Source organism: Micropterus dolomieu, linkage group LG18, assembly GCF_021292245.1.
Source record: "Micropterus dolomieu isolate WLL.071019.BEF.003 ecotype Adirondacks linkage group LG18, ASM2129224v1, whole genome shotgun sequence".
NCBI classification, from domain to species: Eukaryota; Metazoa; Chordata; class Actinopteri; order Centrarchiformes; family Centrarchidae; genus Micropterus; species Micropterus dolomieu.
The window spans coordinates 16,320,498-16,347,813 of NC_060167.1; the positions used below are offsets into that span (position 1 = coordinate 16,320,498).

The following is a 27,316-nucleotide window of genomic DNA, read 5'->3' on the forward strand; positions in this document are numbered from 1 at the left end:
GCGTTGTACTGCTTTTTACATCCCTGCAGACTCATTTTAATGAGGCAAATGCGTCTTTTATGGATAATGGCAATACGTCAGCACATTGTAATTAGCTGCATCAGTTTCAGTTTTTATCATTTCTGTTTGTGATCTGTATCATGATTATCTATTGCTACAGGTTTTTGATATCTTGCAAAACAGCAATTTTTTTTATGTGTTTACAGATAATGTTAGGAATCAAGAAGTTCAGTCAGTCATATAACAATGAGTAAAATATAAAGCTATCAATGAGATTTTCTTAAGAAACTTTCCGCTAACTATGAAGCAGGAGTTTTATCTACATTACTGCCAACTAACCATGGATGTATTTTCTTTTACCAAATGCATAACTGCAGTGCATTGTGTGTAGGGCTGAACGATTAATCGCATTTGCGATATTATCGTGATATGATAAATCGAGATTTTCATATCGCAAAGGCTGCAATTAAGCACTGGTCACATGACACCCAAGAGTAAACCAGTCTGCAGAGGAAGCATCAGCTTCGCACATTACGCTGAACCTTGACTTGTTGTTGTATAATGGCCTTAAGCTTGACTGAAGCTGACACTACAGAAACTGAAGTGTCACACAGGGAATGAAAGTAGCACCCGCCTCGCGCGGGTAACTTGGGGGTGGTGGTGGGTGAAATTGTCGGGCCATCCGCGCTTTGGTGGACAGGAAAAATGACAGGTCAGGAAATATCTATGTAACAGTGTCCAAAAGAGGCCCAGTCTGTGAGTTACATCCAGTGCGCTGCTTACCTGCATCGGAGGTTGCGGGGGAACTCCGGTGTTGTCGGAGAATTACTGAGCTTATCTATTAAACAGGAGAGGCATCACTTGGTTTCATTTTCTTGGCCAACTTTTGAATTTAACCTCAAACTGAGTATTTTTGTGAGTTATTTGATACTTTTCTCCACTATTGCTCATAATAATAATTCATCACCTAATTTCATCATAACACAGGCCTGGCCTACAAGAAAGTGTGTGTTTAATATATCTAATATTGTGTTGGTCACTGATTTACTGCTTGTCCGTTTTGAATAATACAGAAGGTAAAGAGCTTAAAAATTAATTGCATATTAAATCGCAAATATATTATAAAATATAAAATATTGGCAAAAAAAATCGCAATTAGATTATTTTCCAAAATTGTTCAGCCCTAATTGTGGGTGATATACACCTCTGGAGTGACCATCGTTGTTGACTCGCTCCCTCAGCCCAAATACTTATGATGACGACGAGAATTCCCCCATGAGCATGTTGACTCAATGAGGGCATGTTGACTCAATGAGGGCATGTTGAATGACATGAAACTCAGCCTCTGTCTGGGCCAGAGCGCATCTCTCAACCTATGATTTTAACTTGCCACTAGTTCATCATCTCAATGGCCCCTGTTAAAGAGGAATTGGAAGTGAGTGGAGAGAAGATAAACATGATTATACTGTTTAAGCGCTTTTGCCAAGAAATCTATCCAGGAATTCCTGGTTATATGTTGAAAATATACCCATCAAATGCCATTAAAATGAAGGCTATAATGTTGTAAACCTAAACTTTCCAACTTTATATTTAGTTGATTTTAACAGAGGGTTGCCATCATCCGCTCTTACAACAAACTGAGACTTAGAATAAAAAGAGAAAGTAAAAGCCACAGGTCTCTGCTCTGTGAAATCTAGGCTACTTACCTAAATCGCCATTATTATTAAAACATCATGTATTAATCACGTTTTGCGCGGCTTGCCAATAGAGGACCGACCAGAGACGGAAGACGAAGTGGTCTGCCTACATGGTTGATAATGAGCCACTACACCGCTGATCTCTACAGTATCATGTGTTCGGGTTTTTTATTAAAAAGTTCAGTGTGTAAGACTTTACTTGATTAAAAACTTGGTAGCCTATGACGTTACAAGTCGCGGTGGAAATTTTACAAGCACGGACCAGGTAAAGCAGCAGAGAACACACAGGGTGCAGATGTTGGTTTTGGTTGTTTGATAGCATGCGCCATTAACAAGCCCACAAGCAGCTCACCTGTTGCCATGATAACGGATCACGGGTGGAAAAATACGGGAAAAAGACGAGTTCTGTGTCTTTTAGGCAACTTTATAAAATGTACTGCTGATGGAGAAAGTGGAGTAGAAGGGCGATTGGGGAGACAGAGAGAGTCTGGGCAAGCAGGTGTGCTTAACTGAGGTCTAGGCCTCTTGTGTGTCTGAGTGTGGGGAGAAGAGAATTCCAAGGAGGGTGCGAAGCACATTTAAAACGTTTAATAATAATGTTCGTGGGGATTAAAACCTGCTTTCACATGGTGGTATTATGTGAAAAAATTTTTCAGGCGGGGTTTTACAATCACGATGCCTTCTCAACCATCGACCATCTGCAGCAGGGGTTGTAGCCAATTCTGTGGTCTGGTCTCTGCCACACAGACCACTGGTCGCTACCACTAGGGGCGCTAAAGATACTGGTCGCTGCCACACCGACCACTGGTCGCTGCCACACAGACCACTGGTCGCTACCACAGTCTCTGTGGTAGGCTCTTTTCTGTTCCTTGTCACACAAACTGTGGCTGTATTAAAAAAGGTCAGTTTTTATACAGTCTATGGTTCCAAAGTAGACCTAAAGTGATCTTAGATCATTTAAATTATCTCAAATGGCAGATGATACAATTTTTTTGTCTAATAGAGAGGAATGGATCAAAGCAATTAGATGTGTTGAAGAATTTTCTACTGTATCAGGCTTAAGAATGAACTTGAACAAATCTATTTATTAGGCTACCACTTAAGGAATGTGAACTATCAGAAGTTAATGGTATCCCTGTGAAGAACCCAGTTACATACCCGGGTGTGATAAGAATGAAAAACTCAATGCAATAACCTAAACTTCAGCCCTATGATTAAACAAATAATGAAAAAGGTTCAACATGTGGTGGATGAGGCATCTTTCACTGAATGGTAGAATCTAATACTGAGGGAATATCCATATCTATGTATACTTATCCCCCAAAATGCCTACTGAATTATAGAAAGAATTAGATAAGATCTTATTTAATTTCATTTGGAGGAACAAATGTCATTATTTAGGGAAAGATACCCTATGCAACATAAAAAATTGAGGTCTGGAGGTTTTAAGTATTGAAATCTTAAACAATACTTTCCAAAGTTAAATGGCTAACTAAGTTGATAAAATGGCCTGGAAATGAATAGATAGTATTTTATTCGCATGGTTGCCGTTATTCAATTCAAAAACACCAAAGTATTCATACTTTGGTGTTTGGTGCGAAGACATTGCGAAACAGACTTGATCTTTTAATTTGGTGAGAGAGGGCATGAGACGAGGCTCCACAGTCCTGGTTTGCTGCCACACAGACCACTCCTCGCTGCCACACCGACCACTGCTGCCACACTGGTTGTTGTGGTCGCTGCCACTAGGGGCGCTAAAGACGGTGGTCGCTGCCACACTGGTCAGTGTGGTCGCTGCCACTAGGGGCGCTAAAGACGGTTGTCGCTGCCACACTGACCACTGGTTGCAGTTGGTTGTATCTACTATGTAATACATCTTTATCATAATTCTTTGTTAAATATACTATGTTATCGATTATGCCTACTCTTATTGTTGCACTACATATTGCGGTTTGTGTGGTTATAGCCTATCTACAGTAACAAATATATCTAGATCACAATACTTTGTTAAATATAGCCTACTAATTTTTGATTAACTATATTCTTATTGTTAAAATCACTCTAACTTGGATTCAACCAACAAGTAGTCACCACACTTTCCTTCACAGATGACAACACTGGCCTTCTTCTTGTAGGCAAGAACCAAAGATAGAGAGATTTATTACTGCAGGTTAACCAATGCAATATACAGTGCACCAATAAGAATATAGGCATAATCAATAATATTGTAGGCTATATTTATCAAAGTATTGTGATCTAGATAGATGTATTAGCCTACTGTAGATTGGCTACAACCACACAAACTGCAATATACTATACGCCTACAGTGCATCAGTAAGATATAATAGAGTATATTTTACAAAGTATTGTGATATAGAAAGATGTACACACACACACACTTTCATTCACAGGTGATAACACAGGCCTTGTTATAGGCAAGGACTAAAGATAGATAGATGTAGGCTATTACTGTAGGTATAACCACACAAACTGCAATATATAGTGCAACAATAAGAATAGGCATAATCCATAATATTTTAACAAATAATTATGATAAAGATGTATTACAGTAGATATAACCAACTGCAACCAGTGGTCAGTGTGGCTGTGACCACTGTCTTTAGCGCCCCAAGTGGCAGCGACCTGAGGTAGGTGTATTGGTATACATATACAATATGACATAGTATGAACAGCACTGAAATAGAGAATGGTGAATAAATAAATAATAAGTGGAAACCAGTAAACAGGTGCTGATTAGAGACAGAGTTACTGGGTTATTGCACAGGAATTGTTCCTGACACTGAGTCAGAAATCAGCTGTTCATCACAGTGATGGCTTGTGGGAAGAAACTGCTTCTGTGTCTGTTGGTTTTGGCATACAGTGCTCTGTAGCGCCTACCAGAGGGGAGGAGCTGGAACAGATTGTGTCCGGGGTGAGATGGATCTGCAGTGATGTTTCCTGCCGTTTCCTGACTCTGTAAATGTATAAGTCCTGAATGGAGGGCAGGTTGGCACCAATGATTTTTTCTGCAGTCCTGTCTGTCCGTTGTAGTCTGCTCCTGTCCTTTTTGGTGGCAGATCCAAACCAGACAGTGATGGAGGTGCAGAGAACAGACTGGATGATGGCTGTGTAAAACTGGATCAGCAGGTCCTTAGGGAGGTTGAGCTTCCTGAGCTGACGCAGGAAGTACGTCCTTTGCTGGGCCTTCTTGATAATGGTGTCAGTGTTGGGCTCCCACTTCAGGTCCTGGGATTTAGTGGAACCCAGAAACCTGAAGGATTCCACAGCAGACACAGGGCTGTTGAGTGTGGTGATGGGGGGCAGGTTAGGGGGGCTCCTCCTGACGTCCACGATCATCTCCACAGTTTTGAGCGTGTTAAGCTCCAGGTTGTTCTGGCTGCACCAGAGAGCCACCTGATCAACCTCCCGTCTGTAGGCCAACTCATCACCGTCCCGGATGAGGCCTTTGACCGTTGTGTCGTCAGCGAACTTCAGGAGTTTGACAGATGGGTCTCCTGAGGTGCAGTCGTTGGTGTAGAGGGAGAAGAGCAGTGGGGTGATGTGATGTTTCCCAGCCTCACCTGCTGACTCCTGTCAGTGGAAGCTGGCACAGTGAGCTGGGTGAGTTTGGTGCCGAGGATGTCCGGGATGATGGTGTTGAATGCCGAGCTGAAGTCCACGAACAGGATCCTTGCATATGTCCCTGGAGAGTCGAGGTGTTGCAGGATGTGATGCAGACCCAAGTTGACAGCATCATCCACTGACCTGTTAGCCCTGTAGGCAAACTGCAGGGGGTCCAGCAGGGGGCCTGTAATGTCCTTCAGGTGGGCCAACACCAGTCTTTCAAAAGACTTCATGACTACAGATGTCAGGGCGACGGGCCTGTAGTCATTTAGTCCAGAGATGGAGGGGTTTTTTTGGGACCGGGATGACTGTGGAGCGTTTGAAACAGGAGAGAACTTCACACAGCTCCAGTGATTTGTTGAAGATCTGAGTGAAGATGGGGGCCAGCTCCCACCTGGCTCTAAAACATGCCGTCTATGATACAGTGACCCAGAGGAAACGGTGCTGTTGAATGAATCTAATACTACGTGACTGTCTACAACGACGACCTGCAACTTTTGAGATTTCACACTAACGTTGCACGTTCAAAAGAGGAGCTAGATAGTTTGTTTGGCTGGAAGCCGTGTTAGATTCTTGTTCAGCTCATGTTTATTTACACGTCTCTTCTCATTTCCAACGTACCAACTGTAACGAGAGACAAGTGACTATTTAGAATACGTTAAAAAATACAGTTTAACTGCTCGTTAACGTCTGCTCATTAACGTTAGTGCACCTCTACTGATAAAATGGCATTAGCCAGCATTGTGGCTAATTTAGCAACGGACAGCGTTAGGTGCTGTAAGTGTTGTTAAAGAATATTTAGAAGTAATGAATTAGAGAGAAATGAGAGGACCTAACTGTTTCAGAAATAAATCTATCACGTTTGTCAGCAGCGAAGCCTCTACTACTCATCTACCATAACATTAAACACACTGCTGTGACCTGGGAGAGGGCAGTGAGAAACGGGAGGGTTAGGAAGTATGGTCTGGTAAGAGGAGAGGTGATTAGGGCTATTTTTATTTTTAAGTTATGTAATTGACGTGACAAATGACCAACTCACTGTGTACACTGAGTGTGAGAACTACCAGGAGCTACTCTTCGTACCTCCAGTAGACTCCTGTCAGCTGATGTTTTGCTCTGTAGCGCTGTAGTGTTGTTAACAGGGAAGTTGCAGAGCGCCCTCTGGTGTGCAAACTATGCAACACTCATGACATGAAGGATGGATCTGACTCTCTGTTTCTTTTTTTAATAGTCATATATCGGCTGTTTTAAACGCCGATGCAGATATATATCTCTAGGTGCTTATATGGGCAGATAATATCTGCAAAACAATAAATCATTCGGGCTCTAATTTTAAGTATAAGCTGAGTACTGAGTATAAACTGAGTACTGAGCTAATACTAGTGCTCTTTGATTCTTTTTTTTAAATCTATGTATGTCTCCTTTCCTAATTGGAGACGTTCATACTCATACGCATAATTACAGTTTTATAGCAACACGGACTAAGAAACAGTATTTCATGTGGATGAGTAATACATAAAAGTAATGGATTTCTAAATGTTCTTAGTGGTACATTTTAAAAGAAATAACAGTACAGAATATAGCTATTACAAGCGTGTGATTGTTTATGTTAGTCATAACTTCATAAAGAGCACCATGTGGGGCCTGTCTAGTCTCTGCAACCCCTGTTAATTTCTCAGTACATAAAATGTGCCAGTTAGCTTCATTGCCCCATCAGACTGTGTGTGTCTGGCCATGGCAAGTGCCAGTCTGGCAGCAGGCATTAGTCAGAGCGGAGACAGAACATGCTGTCTGTCAGGCCGCTGCGTTGCCATAGTGACACTGTCTGCTGCTCTCAGGTGCTTCTGGGAAACCATTCCTCACCCAAACCAGCCTGTCTGGGTGCCAGCCACAGGACACAGCTCCTTTTATTCTCCTCACTGTCCATTTATTTCCCCTTTGCTTTTTCTTTTTTTTTTTTTGGTTTGTTCTCTTCTTCATTCTCTCTTTGAGCACAGTCAGAGGGCTCAGGCGGTAATGATTGACCCCATTCTTTTTGCATGGTGAGTTAGAGAAAAGAATAAACCAAGAGAGAGCATGATTTCTTGTTTTTTGAAACCTGAGTCTGTCTGCGCTACAAACACACCGCAACAACTACAGCTACAACAACAACAGCCACATTATTCTAATAATAATTAATGAACACAACATACAAATTATGTAACGTTTATTATCATTATTATGGACATTAACACCCACACTTATACTGAAGCTATATTGCTTGGCAGAAGAAGAATATTTAATCATTCATATTATTCAAAGTTACTATGTTTAGTGTTTAAAAAAGAATGAATGGGAGGAATACATATAGAATACATAGATGGCGCCATTTTTACATAGATTGTAAATTAATAATTTTGTCTGTAAATTGATTTTTAAAAAAGGCCCATCACAATTTTCTAAAACTCAATGTTGTTTTTTTCTGACCAACCTACAGATATTTGGTTTATTAACACACGAGACAAAGACATGCAGTCTCACAATGGTAATGTTGTCGTTTATGCTTGAAAAATGACTTAAATGATTAATCATTTACCAAATAACTAATCAACTATTTGACTAATTGTTTTAGCCCACTTAATGACATTTGAACTAGAGTTGCAAAGAATAGATCTGCCCATGCTTGTTGTGTATTTCTGTTCATCGGGTTTATTGACTTGAGCAAACAGCTTGCAGCAAAGAGTTTCAGGTAGGGCTGGGTGAAAACACTTGATGCCAAAAAGTGGATAATTTCACAAAACATTCAAAACAATTATAATGATAGATGAAAGATTATCTTTTTCTCAACAAAATAAATATCTTAATAGAAAACTGAAGTGCTGATTTGTGATTCAGATTAATTACATTGAACATTTGTTATATCTATATTGAGGAAAATTATATCGCAGTAATTATTGTTATCATTTTATCGCCCAGCCCTCGTTTCAGGATGCTTCTCTTTTGTAAGAAACATAAGGCAACTGCAGGTAAGACAACCTGGGATATGATTTTACTGTATTATCACCTTATTTCTCCATCTGTCTTTCCTTTACTCCAGGGTCCAGTGACCTGTGTGGCCTTTTCCAGGACAGGAGAGTACTTTGCCTCTGGAGGTTCTGATGAACAGGTGATGACTCTTCTAACTGATACTAAAACATTGAGCCAGATATAGAAGGTATATGGAATGGCTTGCTGGTGTCTTGGTAGCCAAAGGTCCATATCATGTGCCTACCTCACACTACTGATATTGATACAGAAGGACATACTGACAATTTATTAAAAAAAAAAAAAAAAAAAATATATATATATATATATACACACACACACACACACACGATTCTTGTTCATTTGACTTTGGTGTATTATTTTGGAAGAAGCATCATTTTATATTCATCTTACAGGTAATGGTGTGGAAGAGCAATTTTGAATCTGCTGAATACAGTGATGGAGTCCGTCTGCTGCATAGAACTACTTCCAGCTCGCAGGCACCACCAGCCAGCTCCGCAGCTCAGCCGCCCTTTTACTCGCATTCAACTGTGTTCCGCAGCCAGGTAAGTTCAGAACAGCTGGAGACAACCAAAGCGATCTTACAGCAAATCTGCTTTGATGCCCCATTTAGATCCAGCTGTTTATGCATCCCTTTTACACAAATTTATTTTTATCCTGGACACCAGCCAGTCACATACCACATAGCCTCTTCTTTCCCTAACACAACTAACATGCACGCATCACTAATGAATAAGCATCAGCACACTGTTTAGACTTCACCAGGAAATGTTTACATCGTGTCGGCAAACTTGGTTTTGATTGTGAACCAATGTAAAAATGAGTTTTCTCTGGCTTAAACTTTTGGAAAGCCCCATTGCTCGTATTTCAATTGATTTTTTATATATTTAATTATTTGGCATCTATTTTTGGCATTTTATGCAGACAGGAGGTTAAGAGGTATTTCAAATAACTGCAACAACCTCTTAAGCCACCAAGATGGCCCATATTTCAGTTGATTTTGTAGTTTAAAAGTCTTCAGTGCTTTTTTATAGCACTATGTGGTCATCTAGATCTTTCTAAATGTTAAGACCAAGGATTGCCTTAACCAAATAAGGTCCAAAACTTGCCAGAGGCTACAGTACATGTCTATAAGTAAGAAAAGGTTTGAACAAGATACTGATTTTGATATTCGTAGATCTTTACCAGTAGTACACCTAATATATAAAATTTGCCCTATGGCTTGCCCAAGCAAAACTCTCATGAAGACTTATGAAATAATGTAAAAGCGGGGTCATCTCATAGGCTAATAGGGTACATCCACACAAATCTACACACACAGGTAAGTCTATGTGCTCACATTAACACAAAAAAGTCTAATTGAAACAAGAGTGCACACACATTTGCCTGCATGTGTGTCTACTGGCTTAAAAATACACATGCAAGAAACACATGCGCAGATCCCCCTCAGTATTTCATGCTGCCACTGCAGCTGGCTTTTTTCCTCCCTGCATACCCTTCCTTTGAAGTCTGCAGTGTGGCCCAAAGCTACATTCATATCTCACATGAAGGGCAAGAAACACCTACTTATTCCTGCAAATACACCCCCCCCCCCATCTTTTTGACCTCATGAAATATTAATCTGCGCTTAACTTATGACTACATCTTCTAATGCAATAGAATGTAGAGATATTTTACTAAACTACAGGTGAGTTTTGAAAATGTTGATGACAACAAATTATCAGAATTGAAAACCGCAGTAAGGAGTAATGAGGTGTTATGTTCAAACGGATGCTATTAATGTCAAAGTGCTACAAATTCCTGTGATTATTGTGTCTTATGAATTACCTTATATAGTGCTGAAATGTGACCCTGACAAACAAAAAGGACTAAAAATGTTATTCCTTCAAGGGCTATTTCTCATTTGGTACTTCCAAAATGGCTTGTGGTTACGTTTATTTCTTGCCCTGTACAATCTCATTTTAGTGTATTTTGTATTAGACATTTCTAACTCAAGAACACATCAATACTATTATTCTTAATGTCATTGCAGTACATGTGACACTGACACTATCCTGATTCATACTGTTTTTATTTAATTTGACAACTAAGAGGTTTGGACAATATTAAGAGTCAATAAATGCCAAAGTCAGTTATACTATAATATATTCTGATGGGGGAAAAAATCAAGCCTTCCAGACTAAAGCCCATTTTGTGGCAGCATCTCCTCCATTTTCATGTAATTTAATAGAACATCATTCTCTGTGTTCTGTGTGGTTGAGTAGGAGTCTGTATTTGCACTGACTGGGTGTCGTCATTACAGGAAACTGTTGTTAGCTGTTGTGACCGTTCAGGCTGATATATTATCAATAAATACAAACAATGGGAGTAGATACATTATTTATGATCAGTTTCTTTTCAGTCTGTTACCAGCCTGGTAATGACTCAGACTCTCAATAGCATGGCTAAACAATTAATCGAAATTTTTTCAAAATCGCAATATGGCCAAGTACAGTATCCAAATATCAGGAGCTGTAAGTTTTAAAGGTAAAGTGTGTCACAACATACCATTATAAATGAATCATTGTGGTCCTACAGAGACGTCGCGGCCTACTAATTATATGGGACAGCCTGTTAGAGGTGTGTATATATATTCATTTTTCTTCAGATTTAAAAGTAGATTAATTTCATTACTAATGTGTTGTTTGAATTAACAGGGTTGAGCAAATTTGTTTTCTCAGGAGTTTGATTACTCATTTTTAAAATGACTAATGTTCTTATCATACTGCAGTGGTTCTCAAACTTTTTCTGTTCACTGTTCAAACTGTGGCTGCAGGTAACGACAATTTTCAGAACCTCTTTTGAATACTTCCTTGATAATGACTTAAACGGTTACTTATTTAATAAAATGGTCTGTGTCTGTGTGGGAAAAAAAGAAACATGGTGGTGACAGAAAAGATCAAACCAAAAGATAAATGATTACAACAAACACAATGTGAGAGAGCAGTGCAGCCATTAGCGACGTTTAAATATTAAAAGACCTTGTCAGATGTCTCATACACACAGACACACACAAATGGGACAGTGTCACACGCTGGCCAGGGAACCTCAGGGAATGGTTTGGATTTCAACCCTTTTGACTGCTACAGTTACTTACACATCAACAAGGTCACAGACAAGGTCCTCTCTCTTGCTGTTTCTAACTCACACACACAAACACACCCTGCTTTCTCTTATTGATCACTCTGCTGCAAGTTAAGATCCACTCACAGTGATGTTGCCTTGACTTTACACTTTGTTGAAAACCCAGTATAGCATAAGACTCATAATTAACAATGTATGTAATGGGTAAAAAAAAGAGTATTAGTAGTACTGGTTTAATATTATACCATGTCTAAGTTAGTTAATGTTTTTGAAACACAAAATTATTGACTGACTACCAAATCCTAAAGACCATAGCACATACAGCATAGAATACTTGGTAAAGAAAAAATATATTTCTTATTTACATTTCTTCTCATGCCAAGTGTGTTTGTACCTTTTAATGGCAAACACATGTAGTTTTTAGTTTAGTTTTTGTTGACGTTGTGTGCCAGCAATGATATGTTGTTACATATCTTCCCTCAGCAAATCAGGGATGGCGAACAACAGAATCAGATGTTTTTCCATAGATTCTTTTTTTAACCTTTGTCAAACCAGTAGGTGAACAAAACTCTTATTTATCAGAAAGCTTCATCAGTCAACTTAGGCCCAGTATTGGCCAATAGCAATTTGGAGCAAGTGTTTAAGCATGTCAGATATGTGAAGGCGTCTTTATAGACTTGAACAGTGTAAGTACAATACTTTTAATGTCTTTTAAACACCCGTTTTCTTTATGCCATCCTTGGACCCTTCGGGGCTCTTTTTCTTCTCTGTCTTGACTGTCTTTCTTTCTCTCGCTGCTGTGATACAGGATTGTAAATGGATTTTAATTGCTCTTCCACTCAACAGCCATTATTAGAGATGTGCCTCAAAGGGTGATTAGAAAATGGGCAGTTGGACCATGTGGAGAGAGATGATTAGTGCAATGTATGAAATGTATTCTCTTCTTCTGAGAACTACTGTTCTTGGAAAACCCCACTGAACCCTTTCATTGGGAATGGTGTTTTTTTCAGATACAGCTGTATGACGCTTAAGTGCTTTACTTCATATCTGCTTGATTAAGAAACGAGGTGCAAGATGGTTCAGATCTGTTTTTTGTTGGCTCTCTATCATCTAAAAAACATGCATTTTTACATGGTAAATTTATTTGTCCTGTAATTTTTTGTGTCTTTTTTTTATACTGTACTGCAGTGTGTTGGTTGTTGTCTGGTCAGTTTAGCCCAGTTCGTGTAGCTGGGGTTTGATAGCATATTATTTAATCTGAATCCACTTCAAAATCCTTTTGATTCCCTCATTCTTTATATATACTCATAGTATATAGTCTCAATATAGTCTCAGAATTTTGAACGAAATTCTGGCATGTTTGAACCTGGGTTTTATTGTCATAATTATGGCCATTTGGGAAATGTGGGCCCCGCTTAAACATATATTGGGGTCAAGCAGCACAGACATCCTAACATGCCTGAAGTAACTTCAGTTTTGAATTTCGTCGAATTTTGTCCCTGAGTTCAACAAAAACAAAACAATAAATCCCATGTACTTTAACATACATAACGTTACTGTTACCAACAGTTAGTGTTAGCTTTTTATTTCTTGGTAGCTTATTTGTCCATCAGGAAACTTCATAAATCAGAGTTGGGAAAACCAGAAAATATTTTTAGTTTTCCTTCATAACGATAAAAGCACTTTCTGTGAGACACACTGCACAGCGCAACTTACAGCTCTAGCTCTATAAGTTCATATGACCGCCAAGGTTATTATAGTTTAGGTTTTTTCATTAGTTTTTATTTTATTTCGTTTTGACTTTGTTTTCAATTTCTAGTTTTTATTTTTTGAAAATGCTTAGTTTTAGTTTAGTTTTTATTAGTTTTAGTCTTTGTTGCTGCAGGATGCCAAGCTCAGTTCAGTTTAGTTCAGTCCAGTTAAGTTTTTTCACCAAACATTAAGTACAACTAGAACTGCAAGCAGTTGTAAGCGGGGTCCAAGCCGCTCCCCCTGGCCCCGCGGAGGATCGTGCGAGTCGGCCCGGTCCCACCATGATTAATTGTCCCAATTAATTGGCTCGTGGAGAATAAATGAGCAGAGATATAAATGAAAGGGGCATGCGGTTACAGAGATCTGAAATGAATGTATGTCTATGGGAGTGTTATTTGCTTTCTAATTAAGAGCGTGACCTAGAGGCAGATTGATGCAAAATTTCACACAGGCCCTCGAGAGGTGGTGCCAGATAAGGTCTCCGAGTTTGGTGTAGATCGGCCATTGCAAACGTAAGATCTGAGATGACATCCTGTTTTTAGCGTTTGCGCAAAAATGTGTTAGCTTGTAATTCGGCCATTTTTTGGCGGATCAAAATTCCCTGTACAAACTTTGTTCGGCTTGGTCCAGAGATGGTCTGTGCCAAGTTTTGTGGCGATCGGACTTGCAGCTTCGGAGGAGTTAATTAAAATAGGTTCTCCAGTTTTTGCGATTTAGCAAAATGAAAACGTCATTGCACAGAGGCGTGTCCTATACCATCGTAAACGGCAGCATTTATGAATGTGCGATGTAGTGGGCCGTAGTTATGAGGCTAAATGTCCTTTGGTTGAAAATCCCATTGAAATGAATGGGATTGTCTGACGTTGTTTGAGCTTCGATTATAGCGCCACCTTTAGGCCGAATTGCACCAAATTTTTCAGGTGTTATGAGGGCCCCATGGGGAACAATTGGCCCAAATTTGGTATGAATCGGACTTGTAGTTATGGAGATATAAAATTCATGTAAGTCAGTGGGATTTTTTGTACGTGTTTAATCTGCAATAAGAGCGCCACCTATGGGCATATTTGAGTGAACTTTGGTGCCTGTAGTAAGGGGCCCATGCTGAACAATTCGACAGTGGTTTCATGTCAATGCAACTTGTGGTTATAGAGGAACAATTTTTTGGAATTAAATAGCACCACCTAGGGGCGAGTTCCACCAAATTTTGCACAGGCCCTCAGGGGATCGTCCCACATTAACTCCAAATTTTGTGTCGATCGGCCATTCCAAAGCGAAGATATGACATCATTTCCTGTTAGTAGCTGTTAGTCGGATCAAAATTTCCTATTCCAGAAATTATCCGTGGCAAGTTTGGTGTCGATCGGACTTACGACTTCGGAGGAGTTAATTAAAATAGGTTTTTCAGTTTTCGCAATGTAACAAACAAAAAGTTTAGGCAGAAATGGCCTATACCACGAGATTCAGTTGGATCCCTCGAACGCGTGGATGTAAGGTTTTTGATATACACCTTCGTAGGCGGGAGTTCCAAGCCCAAACGCGTTGACCTTGCTTATAGCGCCCCAAGAGGTAGATGTGTGCGGATTTTTGCGCCTGAGTTACTGTTGGGGCTGTGAAGCTACCCTATGAGTGTCGCGTCCCTAGCAGTTACCGTGTAGGCTGCAGTATGAGTTTTATGCACGGGAGAAAAAAATAATAAAATCCGAGCGATTACAATAGGGTTCCTAACTCCTCTGGTACTGGGAACCGCGATGCCTTGCATTCGAGGGTTCCCAGAAATTCATTCAGTCTCTAGCGCTATAATTCTTGGTAAAATTGGTGAAATAATATAAATGGAGGTGAAATATAATTGATGGACAGTAGGGCTGAATAGTCGAAGATTCGATGATTCGATGGGCGGAGCCTGATTCGACTGTCAATCTCACAGTGGAAGCATCGCAGTGAAACAAGGATCATGCCATTTTGGCGATATGGGCGTGCTCAATGTCTGATTTTACATAGAACTACCAGTTTTCTCCCAATAAGTTAATATACAGCCTATTACAATATACTGTACATTTCAACTTTTAATGCTGTAAATAGATATATAAAAAGAATAAAACTTTCAATAAAGGTTTTTGCAGTGCGTGAATAAATCCAAAATTGTAACCCTAACCATGGGTCGTCAGTGCGCATGTGTAAGCGAAGCGTGTACGTGTGCAGTGGCAGTGGAGGAACGCATGCTGAAGAGACGGAGCCCCAGCTTCACCGGTGTTGTGCCGAGTTGTCCGCACCTCGCGGGACTTTCGGATAATTTATCACCGTTTTTAAATAGCCGGCTACTTGAAATAGACCCGCGAGGAAACCGTGAAGTGCAATACAGTTGTCAGCAGCAGTAATGCATGGGAAACGCTGCATAAGACCGGTGATCAGTCGACTATAGGCAGGACTTGACGATTCTGATTCGACTATGCAAATCCTTAGTCGGGGACAAATGGAAAATTTAGAAAGATAGTGGAGGCCCCCCTTGGAGCCACAAACAACACATCCCTAGCACCCTGAAGGCAAGTATGATTGGAAAGCAGTTATATTAAAATCTAAACCTTTATTAATCAAAAAAAAAGGTATTAAAACAATGGGAAGCACAAAGAGACAGTTTGGCTGAGATATCAGTGACCCCATAAAACACACACTAGCTGACATGCAGTAAATATAATGACCAGCAGACACGTTAACCCAGTGCAAGGGCATCTCACAGTCAGTGGGCAAGGGGCAAGTTTATCACACATGCAAGATGAGCTCTAAGCCTGACCATCTGAACAGAACAGAACAAAACAAGGAAAAGCAAACCACCAAGACAGTGACTCACTACCTGCAACCCAAACTAAACACAACTCCATACAGTTGTTGCATTCATATTATTTTATACACATGTATGTATAAAAGATAATACCAAACATGTTCAAATCCCACTAACTACACAGCCTATCCCTACCTGCGGCTAAGTTAGCCTCCCTCTAAGGTTACATTGGGCTTTCCTCGTAACAGCGGTCGCCACCTGCTACCCTGCGGCCAGACGCAGAACTGACCCCAGACTCTCTTGACAGACATGCAGCGTGCCAGCTCTTCGCGCAGGTCAAAAGCATAACACAACGGTGGCTCAGCAACAGGTGCCTATCAGCTAATCACTGCGTGCACTGCTGAACTGCTGGTCCAGCCCATAGGTCCGGCCAGACCAACTGCCCCACAGCGTCAATTTCTTCATATCCACTCAAAATGTAGGCTTATTAGGTCCTTTAAATAAATAAACAAAATCAGTACAATACAGTTTTAGTTATCGTTTTTTTGTAAAGCCTCATTTTTATTTTTATTTCAGTTAACGAAAGTTTTTTCACATCTAGTTTTCATTATTTCGTTCGTCTTTGTTAATGATAATAACCTTGATGACTGCTAACTCTGGAACATTAGCTCTCCAACATATTGGACATTAGACAATTAGGAGAATAAGAAAAAAAAACACAGTTTTTCACTCCTTTTCTTAAACAAGGAACAGAATAAGTAAAAATATCTTACTGCATTTATTTCTTCTTTTTAAAGAGATCAAGTTTTGACTCTGAAATTAGAAGGTAATAATGCAGTTCTTTTTAAATATGTGCATAAAGTGCATGCAAAGTATTTCAATTCTGGGTAGAGTTAAAACACAGAGCTACAAATGCAAAAGGCAAAACCCATGCATAAAATAAGTGTTCAATTCCAATATTTCCAATTGAGATTTGGGCTAGCTCGGTGTAATGATTAGGCTGGCTACATATTAGTTTTAATTGATGGTAGGAAATATGTCAGAACCAGCCCTGGCAGAGTTTGACATTTTTACTTTTTAGGCTTTTGTTGACAGCTGCGTGTTAAACATGTCATTAATGTTGCTGTTACCATGGAAGCCTTATTCAGTGGCAGGCCTGATATCCACAGGGATCCCTCAGCTCTAACTGAAACATCAAGTCAAAAAAAATACATAAACAAATAATTGAAACCATAAAACGGCTTTATTATTTGTCTTCACACAGTAGTTCCTTTATTCTATTACCAAATACATATTTTGACTTCTACTATTACTATTCTAAAAATGTTCTGATAATATTTATCAGTTTATTTAACAATTTCCACATACACACTTTAACCTCATTAACCTGAGTTAGTTCCTGGCAATGACATTTCTTTCATCCGCTTATGTGAATTGTCATTTTGCCAGTTGTTAAACTTAAAGTAATGGTAGTAACTGCACCTGGAAGTGCTAGCTTCCCAGATTTTCCTTTTCATGTATAATTTACTCGTTCATAATTTATAATTAATACAGGCCCTTTCATCTCCCATAAACCGCTGCAAGTCACACACACAAGTTGCCTGAGAGGAAGCAAAGGAGAAAAATGTCACCAGCTCGCCCAAATGTGTTCGTTTTCTTCTCTCTTGGAAAGACTATTCAAAGCCTTTATGAGTTTGAAAGGGGAGAGAGATAAAACAGAGAGAGGTACTCTAATATAGGAAAAGTGGATCTAATGTGCTGTTATAAACTGACTTATTTTCAGGGAGGCAGAATATAGTAAACAGGATGTTCTTTTTGAAAGCAGCCATGAAGTGAGTTGTGGAACACTACTGCCACTCATACATTCAAAAGCCAGATTGCAAACTAATTAAAGAGCAGCCCAAATTGTGAATATTATCAGCCTGTTTACACTCAAGAGTACACTTCATAAGCAGAAATTGGAATTGTATAATTGAGGGTTGTAAAAAAAACAAAAAAAACAAAAAAAAACCTGCACAAATGCATTATATCCCAGAAATGTATACATTTTATTTACTCTAACAAATGTTAATTAAGTAAATCTAAGACTAACTACTTATAAGCAAAGTGAAAAAAAGTGTAGGCCTTCATGGAAGTAGCAACCATAATAGCTAGTATTGTACAGTACATAGTTTACTATGGTAATACACTCATATTTTGTATGACTATTATAGGTTTAATAACAGTGTTAGGGGCTAGATGTTAGGCATGGCTGAGTGCTACTAGCACCACCAAAGTCACTTTAATCATAGTAACATAATCGGCAACATGTAAGTACTAGTAAGAGAACATTCCTACAAATGGAAGGCACAAAAGCAGAAAGGAACTACTAGCAACTAATGAAGTATAAATAACCATGCATTACAGGACTTATCAGTAGAGCTTGTTTTGTAGAACATGAACTCATTCAAGCACCAAGCAAAAAGTTGTGCATGTTATCATACACTCGCTCGTGAATTCACAAAATGATTCCACAGCTTTTGCGGCTGCTAAACCTGCACAAATAAAACGCAGTGTAAATTGAAGAGCACTTGCAAAGGGTGAAATGGAGCACCCCTTGGTGCTCCGGTGTTTTTGCATGTATTTATCAGTTAATATGCATACATTTGGCCCAAATTGGCCCTTTTCTATGCAAATGAGCCTTATTGCAAAAACGTCCAATTCACAAACACCAGCGCTAATAGTCACTTGCACAGAGTTATATTATTAGCGTATTCAAAAGTGGCGTCCCCACCCAGACTTTTCGTGATCATGGCAGATGCGACTGTAGCCAAGCAAAGCAATTTCACATCACAGTACATCACATGCGCACAGATGAACAGGAAAACTAGAGACATCCCGCAGATAGAAACAAATGAAAGAGCAGGGGGAGTTAATAGATAATAACAGAAAACCCCACAGGTCAAGCTTTTTAAAAAAAGACATATCAAAGAATCTCTTTATGAGGTCATTGTTGGCTGATGCTGGCGGTATAGAGCGAGCCTCTTGTCTGTGTTTAAATCGTCGTAATGTGGGAGGTATTAAAAATGTCTCTCCTTACTTTGCGGAACATCCAGTATTACACACTGTCACCTTTGGCTGTAACTCATTTCACCAGGAAGAAATTGACTAATGAGACAGTAATGCTGTGTTTATTCATACAGAGGCAAAGGCCACCTATGGCCACTGCCCTTTTAGAATCAGTCCCACAGGGACTTCATAATTAGCAAGATTGATATACTGATCCTTTAATGTACTTAATTTGCCAGTGATGGGCACTCTACCAGAAACATGTAGGCCTATTTGTTAAACACAAGAAGCCATCTTTAAAATGAGGTCTCTCCAGTTAAAGATTGAGACTATGTGTGGTTCGTCTTGGGCCATCTCTCTGTGCTCAACACAGCTGAGCAAATCTTTATGTGCCGTTGTTTCACTGTATGAGAAAAGATGCATCAGTGTGTGCATGTGCGTGTGTCTGTATGTGCACGCCAACCATTGCTGACAGGCAGATCAGCTCTCTCTGATCACATCTGCCCTAATCCCTCCACCTCCCTCCCCCCAACCCCTCACGCCCTCCCCCCTTCCTGTCTCTAGCTTCACATCTGGGTCTTTCTCCCACTCACGTGTGCAGACAGACGAGCTGCACACTCACAGCAGGCTTCCCTTCACAGCTCAACACACACATACAAACTCCACTGCATCGCTCAGTTCAGCTTTAGGATGTGGATTGGAGAGCGAGGAGGGGGGTTCTGAGACTGCAGAAGCTGTATGAGTTTCTATTTCCTTCACCATTATTTTATTAATTTACAAGAGCTAATAGGCTGCTGTAACTATGCTATAGTAGACCAAACATTATAGGCACTGTCCTTAATTAAAGAACGCTCAACAGCAGTGAAACAATCCACAAGGCACTTATATATTTAAGACCTCTGTGCATTGTGCTATAGACTGCAGTTTCTGGTACAGTGTTTTTGGTTGCATGTGTGCACCTTTTAAAGGTGCTAGTGTGAAAAGACAGGTGGGAGTTGAATGCATTTGACAGCAGGGGTTAGAGAGTGAGCGAGAGAGGGAAAGGCAGGGGGTGTGACGAGTGAGTATGGAAGACAAGATAGCAATGGAGTTAAAGAGAGCCTAATGGTCTAGTGGAGCGAGAGAAAATCAGCAAGGGAGAGGGAGGGGGAAATGGTAGGAAAACAGGGTGAACATGTGAGCGAGCTCGACAATATTAGCAGAGACATTAATATTGGAGACAAAAAAAAAACAAGATTGAGGTGGGGAGCAGAAGCGTGAGAATAACGAAGAGAGAACATTTGAGAGCCATTAGACACCTGTTTATCCTTGTTACCCTAACGACAGAGAGAGAGATTAAAAGAGATGTGGATCGGGAGAAATGGGAAGAAGACAAAAGAGTAGCAGGAAGGGAAAGGGGTCAGAAGGAAGGAAGAGTGGGAGAGGCAGTCGGAGAGAAATGGAAAAGGAGAAGTTGACTAAGTAGCATTAATTAAAGGGTTTTGTGAGAAATACCCTCCCTTGTCTGTTCTGTAAGCTATAACTGAGTCCAGAGGCATAAGTCAGACCTGAGTCACGTCACTGGCTTCATTCATCAAAAAGCATCACTGGCAGTTATAAAATGTTTGCTCCACTGTAATTAACTGAGGTGTCAGTCGGTGAAAAGATTTGTCTACATCTTATGATGATATTATGACACACACACCCTCCAGCCTTACCTGTTCAATCATAGAGACATTTAATATCGTATATATTTTATGTTTTAATTTATAGTTGTGATTAAGCCTCAGAAGGCAAGGATGGATTGGCTGCAGCAGTCTGCGTTGAAGCATATTCACAACCACAGCCATATCTTCGCAAGTCTCTCATGGCGACCAGCTGAAAAAGGAGATGCCCTGAGGAAAACGAGATCCCACAACAGCACAAAAAACATCTCTTCATTATATGCAAAATAAGGACAGGGTTTTTAAAAGATCAAAACCACTGGCCAGGTCCAAGATTCCAAATTTTATGATCTGTGAACCGCAGCAGAGCTCTTAAAGCAAACTAAACCTGATCCAGTCAATTTGTTCCTCTTGTTGCACAGTCCTACTCTGAGGGGATCCACTGTTGAGATGTCAAAAAACCTATTCAATGCAAACCGAAAGGAAGACACTTGATCGGAACATGGATGAGTTGTTGACTTTCTAAAGGGTTCTTGTAACATCTGGCTACAGTTCTGTACCACGACGGCACATATTTTGGTCATAGGACCCTGATGTCTGTAATGTAGTCATCTAAAATGCAGTGAGAAGGAATTGTTTGACATAAGGCCACACGACCCTTTCTACAAAGTACGCCCCACCTTCAGAGCACTGATTGAGTCTTGATTGATGCTATACCCCAAATGGTTATCAGTTGTTGAAAGCTTACCTTATTATGGCTTGCATGGTTGTGGAGTCTTGCATCACCTACAGGGTACATGTATCATATTGAGCCGTATTGCAGAGTGCACACACACCTCCCTGAAACTGGCCTAGGACAGGGCCCCAAGTGTAATCTTTGGTCTAGCCAATCAAAGTGGACGGTCCTCCAAGGTGTAACTTTGTACATGACAACTTTCACACCCTTTCACAGATGTGTGAATAGCTGGTTGTTCTTCCGGCCTTTCAGCGATCTGTTTCTTAAGCCTAGTTCACACTACAAGATTTTAAGCCTAATTTGCCCCTCGGCGAGCTCGGTGACCGTCAGGCTGTGATCAGGGGTAAATCTGTGATCGATTGGCGGTCGAAAGTTATGTGTGAACTACTCAAGGACGCGTCAAAACGACACATCGCCGATGTCTGCCAGATATCTAGCACGCCAAATATCTAGAAGAGACAGCCGACTCGACGTCCACATCCAGCCAATGAGAGCAGGATGCTGGCGGAACAGACAGCTACTTTTCACTGCAAAACACTTTTTACTCACCTCCAGCTCTCACTGTAACACAGACAATCCCTGCTACCTGTGTGTGCTAATCCATTCTTTAATCCATATTGTTTGTCTTTATAATTGGTATCTTTATAATTACAAACAGCTGTTTCATGTGTAGGTTGGCGTCATTTCCCTTTTCACATGTCACATGTTTTCTTGACAAAATGTGGTTTGGAGACCAGCGTCGGGTGACAGAGTCATTGTCAGCTCACGTAGTGTGTGACCCCCTGTCATCTACCAGTTACGTAGTGTGAATGCCACAACGACTTCAAGACAACAGTCACAAGACGGCAAGTTGTCAAGAGTTGAAATTCGTGTAGTCTGCACAAGCCTTCAGGGTCTCCTAAAAAGATGGCCATGGCAAAAGACAACAACAACTGTCACTCAAGATTCTGCAAGTGGTGTAAAATCTCACTGGCCTGTGAACAAGTGTGACAAGTGCATTGTATATGCATGTGTGAAACACTGCGATGCACCTCTCAACACTGGGTGTTTCTACACGAATGTGAACTTTGTTAGACTGATAACATATACGTTATTTTGCATGTTAGAGCTTCCACAATGACAGCATCGTTTGACTCGTGAACAATTTTTATTTTTAGGAAAAGTCTGATGAGCTTGCTGTTATTCCCCTCCCTCCGTTACCTATAACCTGCCTACTTAACACGTACTACGGATCTGCTGCGCGCAACCACACGTGAGAGAGGACAACAAACAGCTGCAGCTGCTGTGCCATTCATCCTAAACTTTGGTTTAAAACTTCATACAACAAGGCCCAAACAAAGAAGCGCTGAATGCAAAATAGGTTAGTAACCTTAGGTCAGTAAACGTGTTTAACTTAGCATTGGCCATCTAACGTTAGCTGGCTTCTTACTTCAGCTACGACTTACCAGAAGTTAGGTCCAACTATCGTTCGTTATGAAAAGATGAATGAGAGTTTGTTTACTTGCCAAACTTGTGGTGGTCCATTAACGTAATCCCACTGGCTGCCATTGCATTAATTATTACCGTTGGCTGCAAACAGGTTACAGGTTTATTGTTGCTCATGTAACGTTATAGTTTTATTTAGTTATAACGTTACACTGGATTTGAGAGTCTGGGGTGTGTGTTGACTTACAGTAGTTTATAAGCTGTCATTAGTTGTAGACTCATTAGGCTATATAGTTGTGCTCTGTAAGTGAAAAACAGGTTACAGGTTTAATGTTGATCATGTAACGTTACAGTTTTATCTAACATTAGTAAATGTTACACTGGGTTTGAGAGTCAGCGGGTTGTGTTGTGTTGTGCTTATAGTAGTTAATAAGCTGTCATTAATTGCATTGCACATTACATGGTTGTGCTCTGCAAGTGAAAAACGGGTTACAGTTACAGAATCCCTTATAAGTATGCAGTGTTATAAGCAGCCTGGATTGAAGACTTGAGACTTGACTTGGACTCTAGCTCAAAGACTTGTGAGCATCTCTGTACTGGTAAAAAGTACAGGGTTATGGAAGACTCCAAATCTGCAGTTGACCTGAGGGCACAGTAGAAATAAAACGCACAGTATTATCCCTTCTGGTGATATAATTCATGGCATAGCAGTATTAACATCTCCAAGACAGCGGTGCTGCTGTTTTACAACTCACCTGCTGCTACTGATAATTCATCATCTCTACTCTGGCTTGCTACACCAGTATACACCCACACTGTCGCAGCCACCGTTAGCTGTATGTTAAGTAGGTACCTACGTCGGCTAGCGAATCATTCTTCATGAAAGTGACGAAGTACCATCAAAATGTAAAGTCCCTTGGGGGTACCCCAGTTGTCGACATTGTTGAAAAGCCACACAGATATGCCCTCTGGTCTGACCTCTCCTAGCTTTGCGTCGTCGTCGGGTCTGAGTGACCGTGTGGGCACATGTAGGTGTGGTCCTGTAGCAGCAGGGCTGGTAGCTATGGTAGCGAGGTTGAGTGACAGTCACTTCCATTCCGTCCGAATGGAAGTGACTGTTTTATTGCAGCCCTGTGAGGACTACAGACGCTACATTTTTTGAAATCTGTTTTTCAGAGCACCTAACTTTTTATTATGTATGTATATAACGACAGTTTCAACAAATATGGCAAAAATTGTTCTAGAAAGAAATTGCCTACCCTGCCTATAATTTTCTGAATTGTAATTGTCTTAATTGGAGACAGTCACACTGTTAAATGTCTTTAGGGTATCAGGTGACATTTGTTTTAATCTAGTTCAGTTTATAGCCATCATGCATACAGTTTATTAAGGAACCAGCTGCTGATGCAGACAAAAGAAATATGTGAGTTATCTGTCTGTTCATATGCGTGTTTCACCCAAAAAATTTCAGGTTGGGAACCTACTCTATGATAATGTGTGCATGCGTGTAGCTTGATGAATGATTTTGAATGCAGCTTTCAGGGTGTATTGATGGCTCGCTGTGTCAGACAAAGAGTTTAATTTGGGCCTCGGGGAAATTATCCACTGTTGGTTTTTCCAGTCCAGGTGATTCATTAGGAAGGTGGTTACAATGTGTGCGCCGTATGCGTGCGTGTACATTTGTGCGTATCAGGGTTTTCCCCTGGCTCCACCTAGGGCTGCAGCGTTACAGGACATGAACAATATATTGTTTTAGCATCAGCATCACTGTGTACACATGGTATAAGGTAAATGAAGCCCACAATGGTACACTGCATAAACCACTTTACTGCTTGAGAGCTAATGACAACTCTTAACTTCAACTGTTAAGTCATAATAACATAATTCAGACTGATCTCATAAGATTTTGATTGCTAATCATGCAATGAAAAAAGCACTGTTGTTGAAATTTAACCTTTGACTGTAGATGTAGATGAAAAAACTGTCAAAAACAGGAATTTTTGTAGAAAAAAATGCTACATCTGTTATTTGAAAATGTTGGTTTAAAAAGTTTTTTTGTGTTTTTTTTAAATTCATTTTTATTTAATACAACACCCTTTTTTTCTCTCCATTATTTTCAGCAGCATTTCTTCCCCACAATATTTCGAGTCAATGTTGTTTTTTTCTACTCAGCTTTTTCAGGACCATCAACAGAAACAATAGGCTTTAAATATTGGCCAGCAAACTCTAGTGTATGTGTGTTGTGAGACACTAAGTGTCTTTATGCATAGATGTCTACATCCATGTTTGCCTCATCTTTTCTATGTGAGTCTATGTGTCTTTATGTGGGGACCAGTGCTTGTTTTTAAGCAGCTGGTTTGATACAAAGCAGAGAGAGCAGAAAATTAGAGTAGCAGAGGAATCCATCATTATAGTATACGACAAAGTAAAGATATCTAGTACTGATGATGGTGTGTTTTATCTATTCATCAGGTCAAATATGTTGTAGAGCTGTTTGATGATTAATAACGATGATACAGTTCACACTTAAATCAAAATAAATTATCAGTAGCATTGTGTGGTAATTAAATATGTTTATTTAGCATGTTTCAGTGGATTGTGGCTACAAAATGGGTGTTCCAATATTGAAAACAACATAATTGAGTTTCCCTGTGGCTGAGTGGTCCATCATTTTTGATGTCACAGGTGCATTTTGATTTTGAGCAAAAAACTGCAGAGTGAGTCGACAGGTTCTTTTCTCCATATTAGAAATAATCATTCACATTTAGTGAAATGTCTTTCCATGAAACTTATGTTCTGTGTTTATTGTCTTATCTCATCAGAACTGACACACATCAAGGAACGTCTCATGGCCTTTGTACATGACTGCAGCGAATCACTGCCCATTTTATTGTGACAGTATTATTACCCCTGTCTGTGGCAAACGAGCAGAGCCAGGTGACGGCTGACGGCAGTCTTGAATATGTTTAGCTCAGTGCAAATGTATTTCCTGTTGCGTGGTGATGAGTAAAACAGTTGTCTCCTTCAACAGACACACTCACACACAAATTGCCAGTCAGTCTGAACACATGAAGGTCAGTGACCACATCTCTCCATCACTGTGTCTATGTGACTAAAAACTATGTGCACACATCAGTAGTTTGTTTCATAATTCTGTCTCTGAAGACCTCTGTGTGGTGGTGATTGTGAAGAATGTGCATTTGTGTGTGTGTGTGTGTGTGTGTGTGTGTGTGCGAGAGAGAGTCGACAGTATCCCTCTTTTGACTCCATAACTCCTTTACTGAAACAAAGTTAATTTAAGTCACTCTTTATAGTGCATTTTAATGTCTTACTCTGCTGTTACATTATGTGGCAAAATATAAGAGAAGTGAATATTTGTTGTAGTTCTGAAAATTAATTGTCAACTCTAAGTTCAAAATCTATTTAAAACTGGGCCCATCTTCTCAAATGTGACCCCCCCCCCTCTCCCTTTTTTATTCAGTTTTATGTGTCTGTCAGGGTCGGGCAATTAGACGATGCCATCGGCGATGGTTGAGCAGGCATCGTGATTGTAAAACCCTGCCCCTCCAGCAAAAGAAATCTAAATTTTTTTCACATAATACGTCCATGTAAAAGCAGGTTTTAATCAACACGAACATTAATATTATAAATTTTAAATATTCTTTGCACCTTCCTCGGAATTCTCTTCTCCCCACACTCAGACACACAGAAACCTGAGTCCTACACCTCAGGTAAACACACCGGCTTGCCCCGCCTCTCTTTGTCCACATAAGACGACCGCGACCCCTCTGTTGCTCTTCCAGGACGGACAATATCGAAAATCAGGTTGATAATATTACAGATAGATTGTAAAAATAAGACAAATGAAAAAAGAAAGACATTACACAGTATGTACATTAGCATGGAGCAATAGTTGGTTTTAACTGCAAGATGAAAATCATTCTAGTCAGAAAAAAATTGGAGTCACAAATGTTTGTGGTCTTGTCACAAAAAGAGCCTGACGGAGATCTGAGCAAAATATGTTATTAATATACCAATGGTTTAAAAAGATGATTGAACTATATACAGTGGGTACGGAAAGTATTCAGACCCCTTTAAATTTTTCACTCTTTGTTTCATTGCAGCCATTTTCCAAAAATCAAAAAAGTTCATTTTATTTCTCATTAATGTACACTCAGCACCCCATCTTGACAGAAAAAAACAGAAATGTAGAAATTTTTGCAAATTTATTAAAAAAGAAAAACTGACATATCACATGGTCATAAGTATTCAGACCCTTTGCCGTGACACTCATATTTAACTCAGGTGCTGTCTATTTCTTCTGATCATCCTTGAGATGGTTCTACACCTTCATTTGAGTCCAGCTGTGTTTGATTATACTGATTGGACTTGATTAGGAAAGCCACACACCTGTCTATATAAGACCTTACAGCTCACAGTGCATGTCAGAGCAAATGAGAATCATGAG

General features: G+C 40.0%; 1 protein-coding gene across 5 annotated transcripts in view; it reads left to right on the forward strand.

Moving 5' to 3' along the window:
- poc1a (POC1 centriolar protein A) overlaps positions 1-27,316 on the forward strand; it is a 59,874-nt gene that overhangs the window by 15,227 nt on the left and 17,331 nt on the right. For all 5 annotated transcript variants that reach the window (XR_006821586.1, XM_046028939.1, XM_046028937.1 and 2 more), the window contains exons 8-9: positions 8,398-8,466; positions 8,741-8,890. Coding sequence is in view for 4 of the 5 variants with exons in the window: in XM_046028939.1 (XP_045884895.1) it covers positions 8,398-8,466; positions 8,741-8,890 (219 nt within the window). In the remaining variant the exon portion in view is untranslated. The remainder of the gene's footprint in view (positions 1-8,397; positions 8,467-8,740; positions 8,891-27,316) is intronic.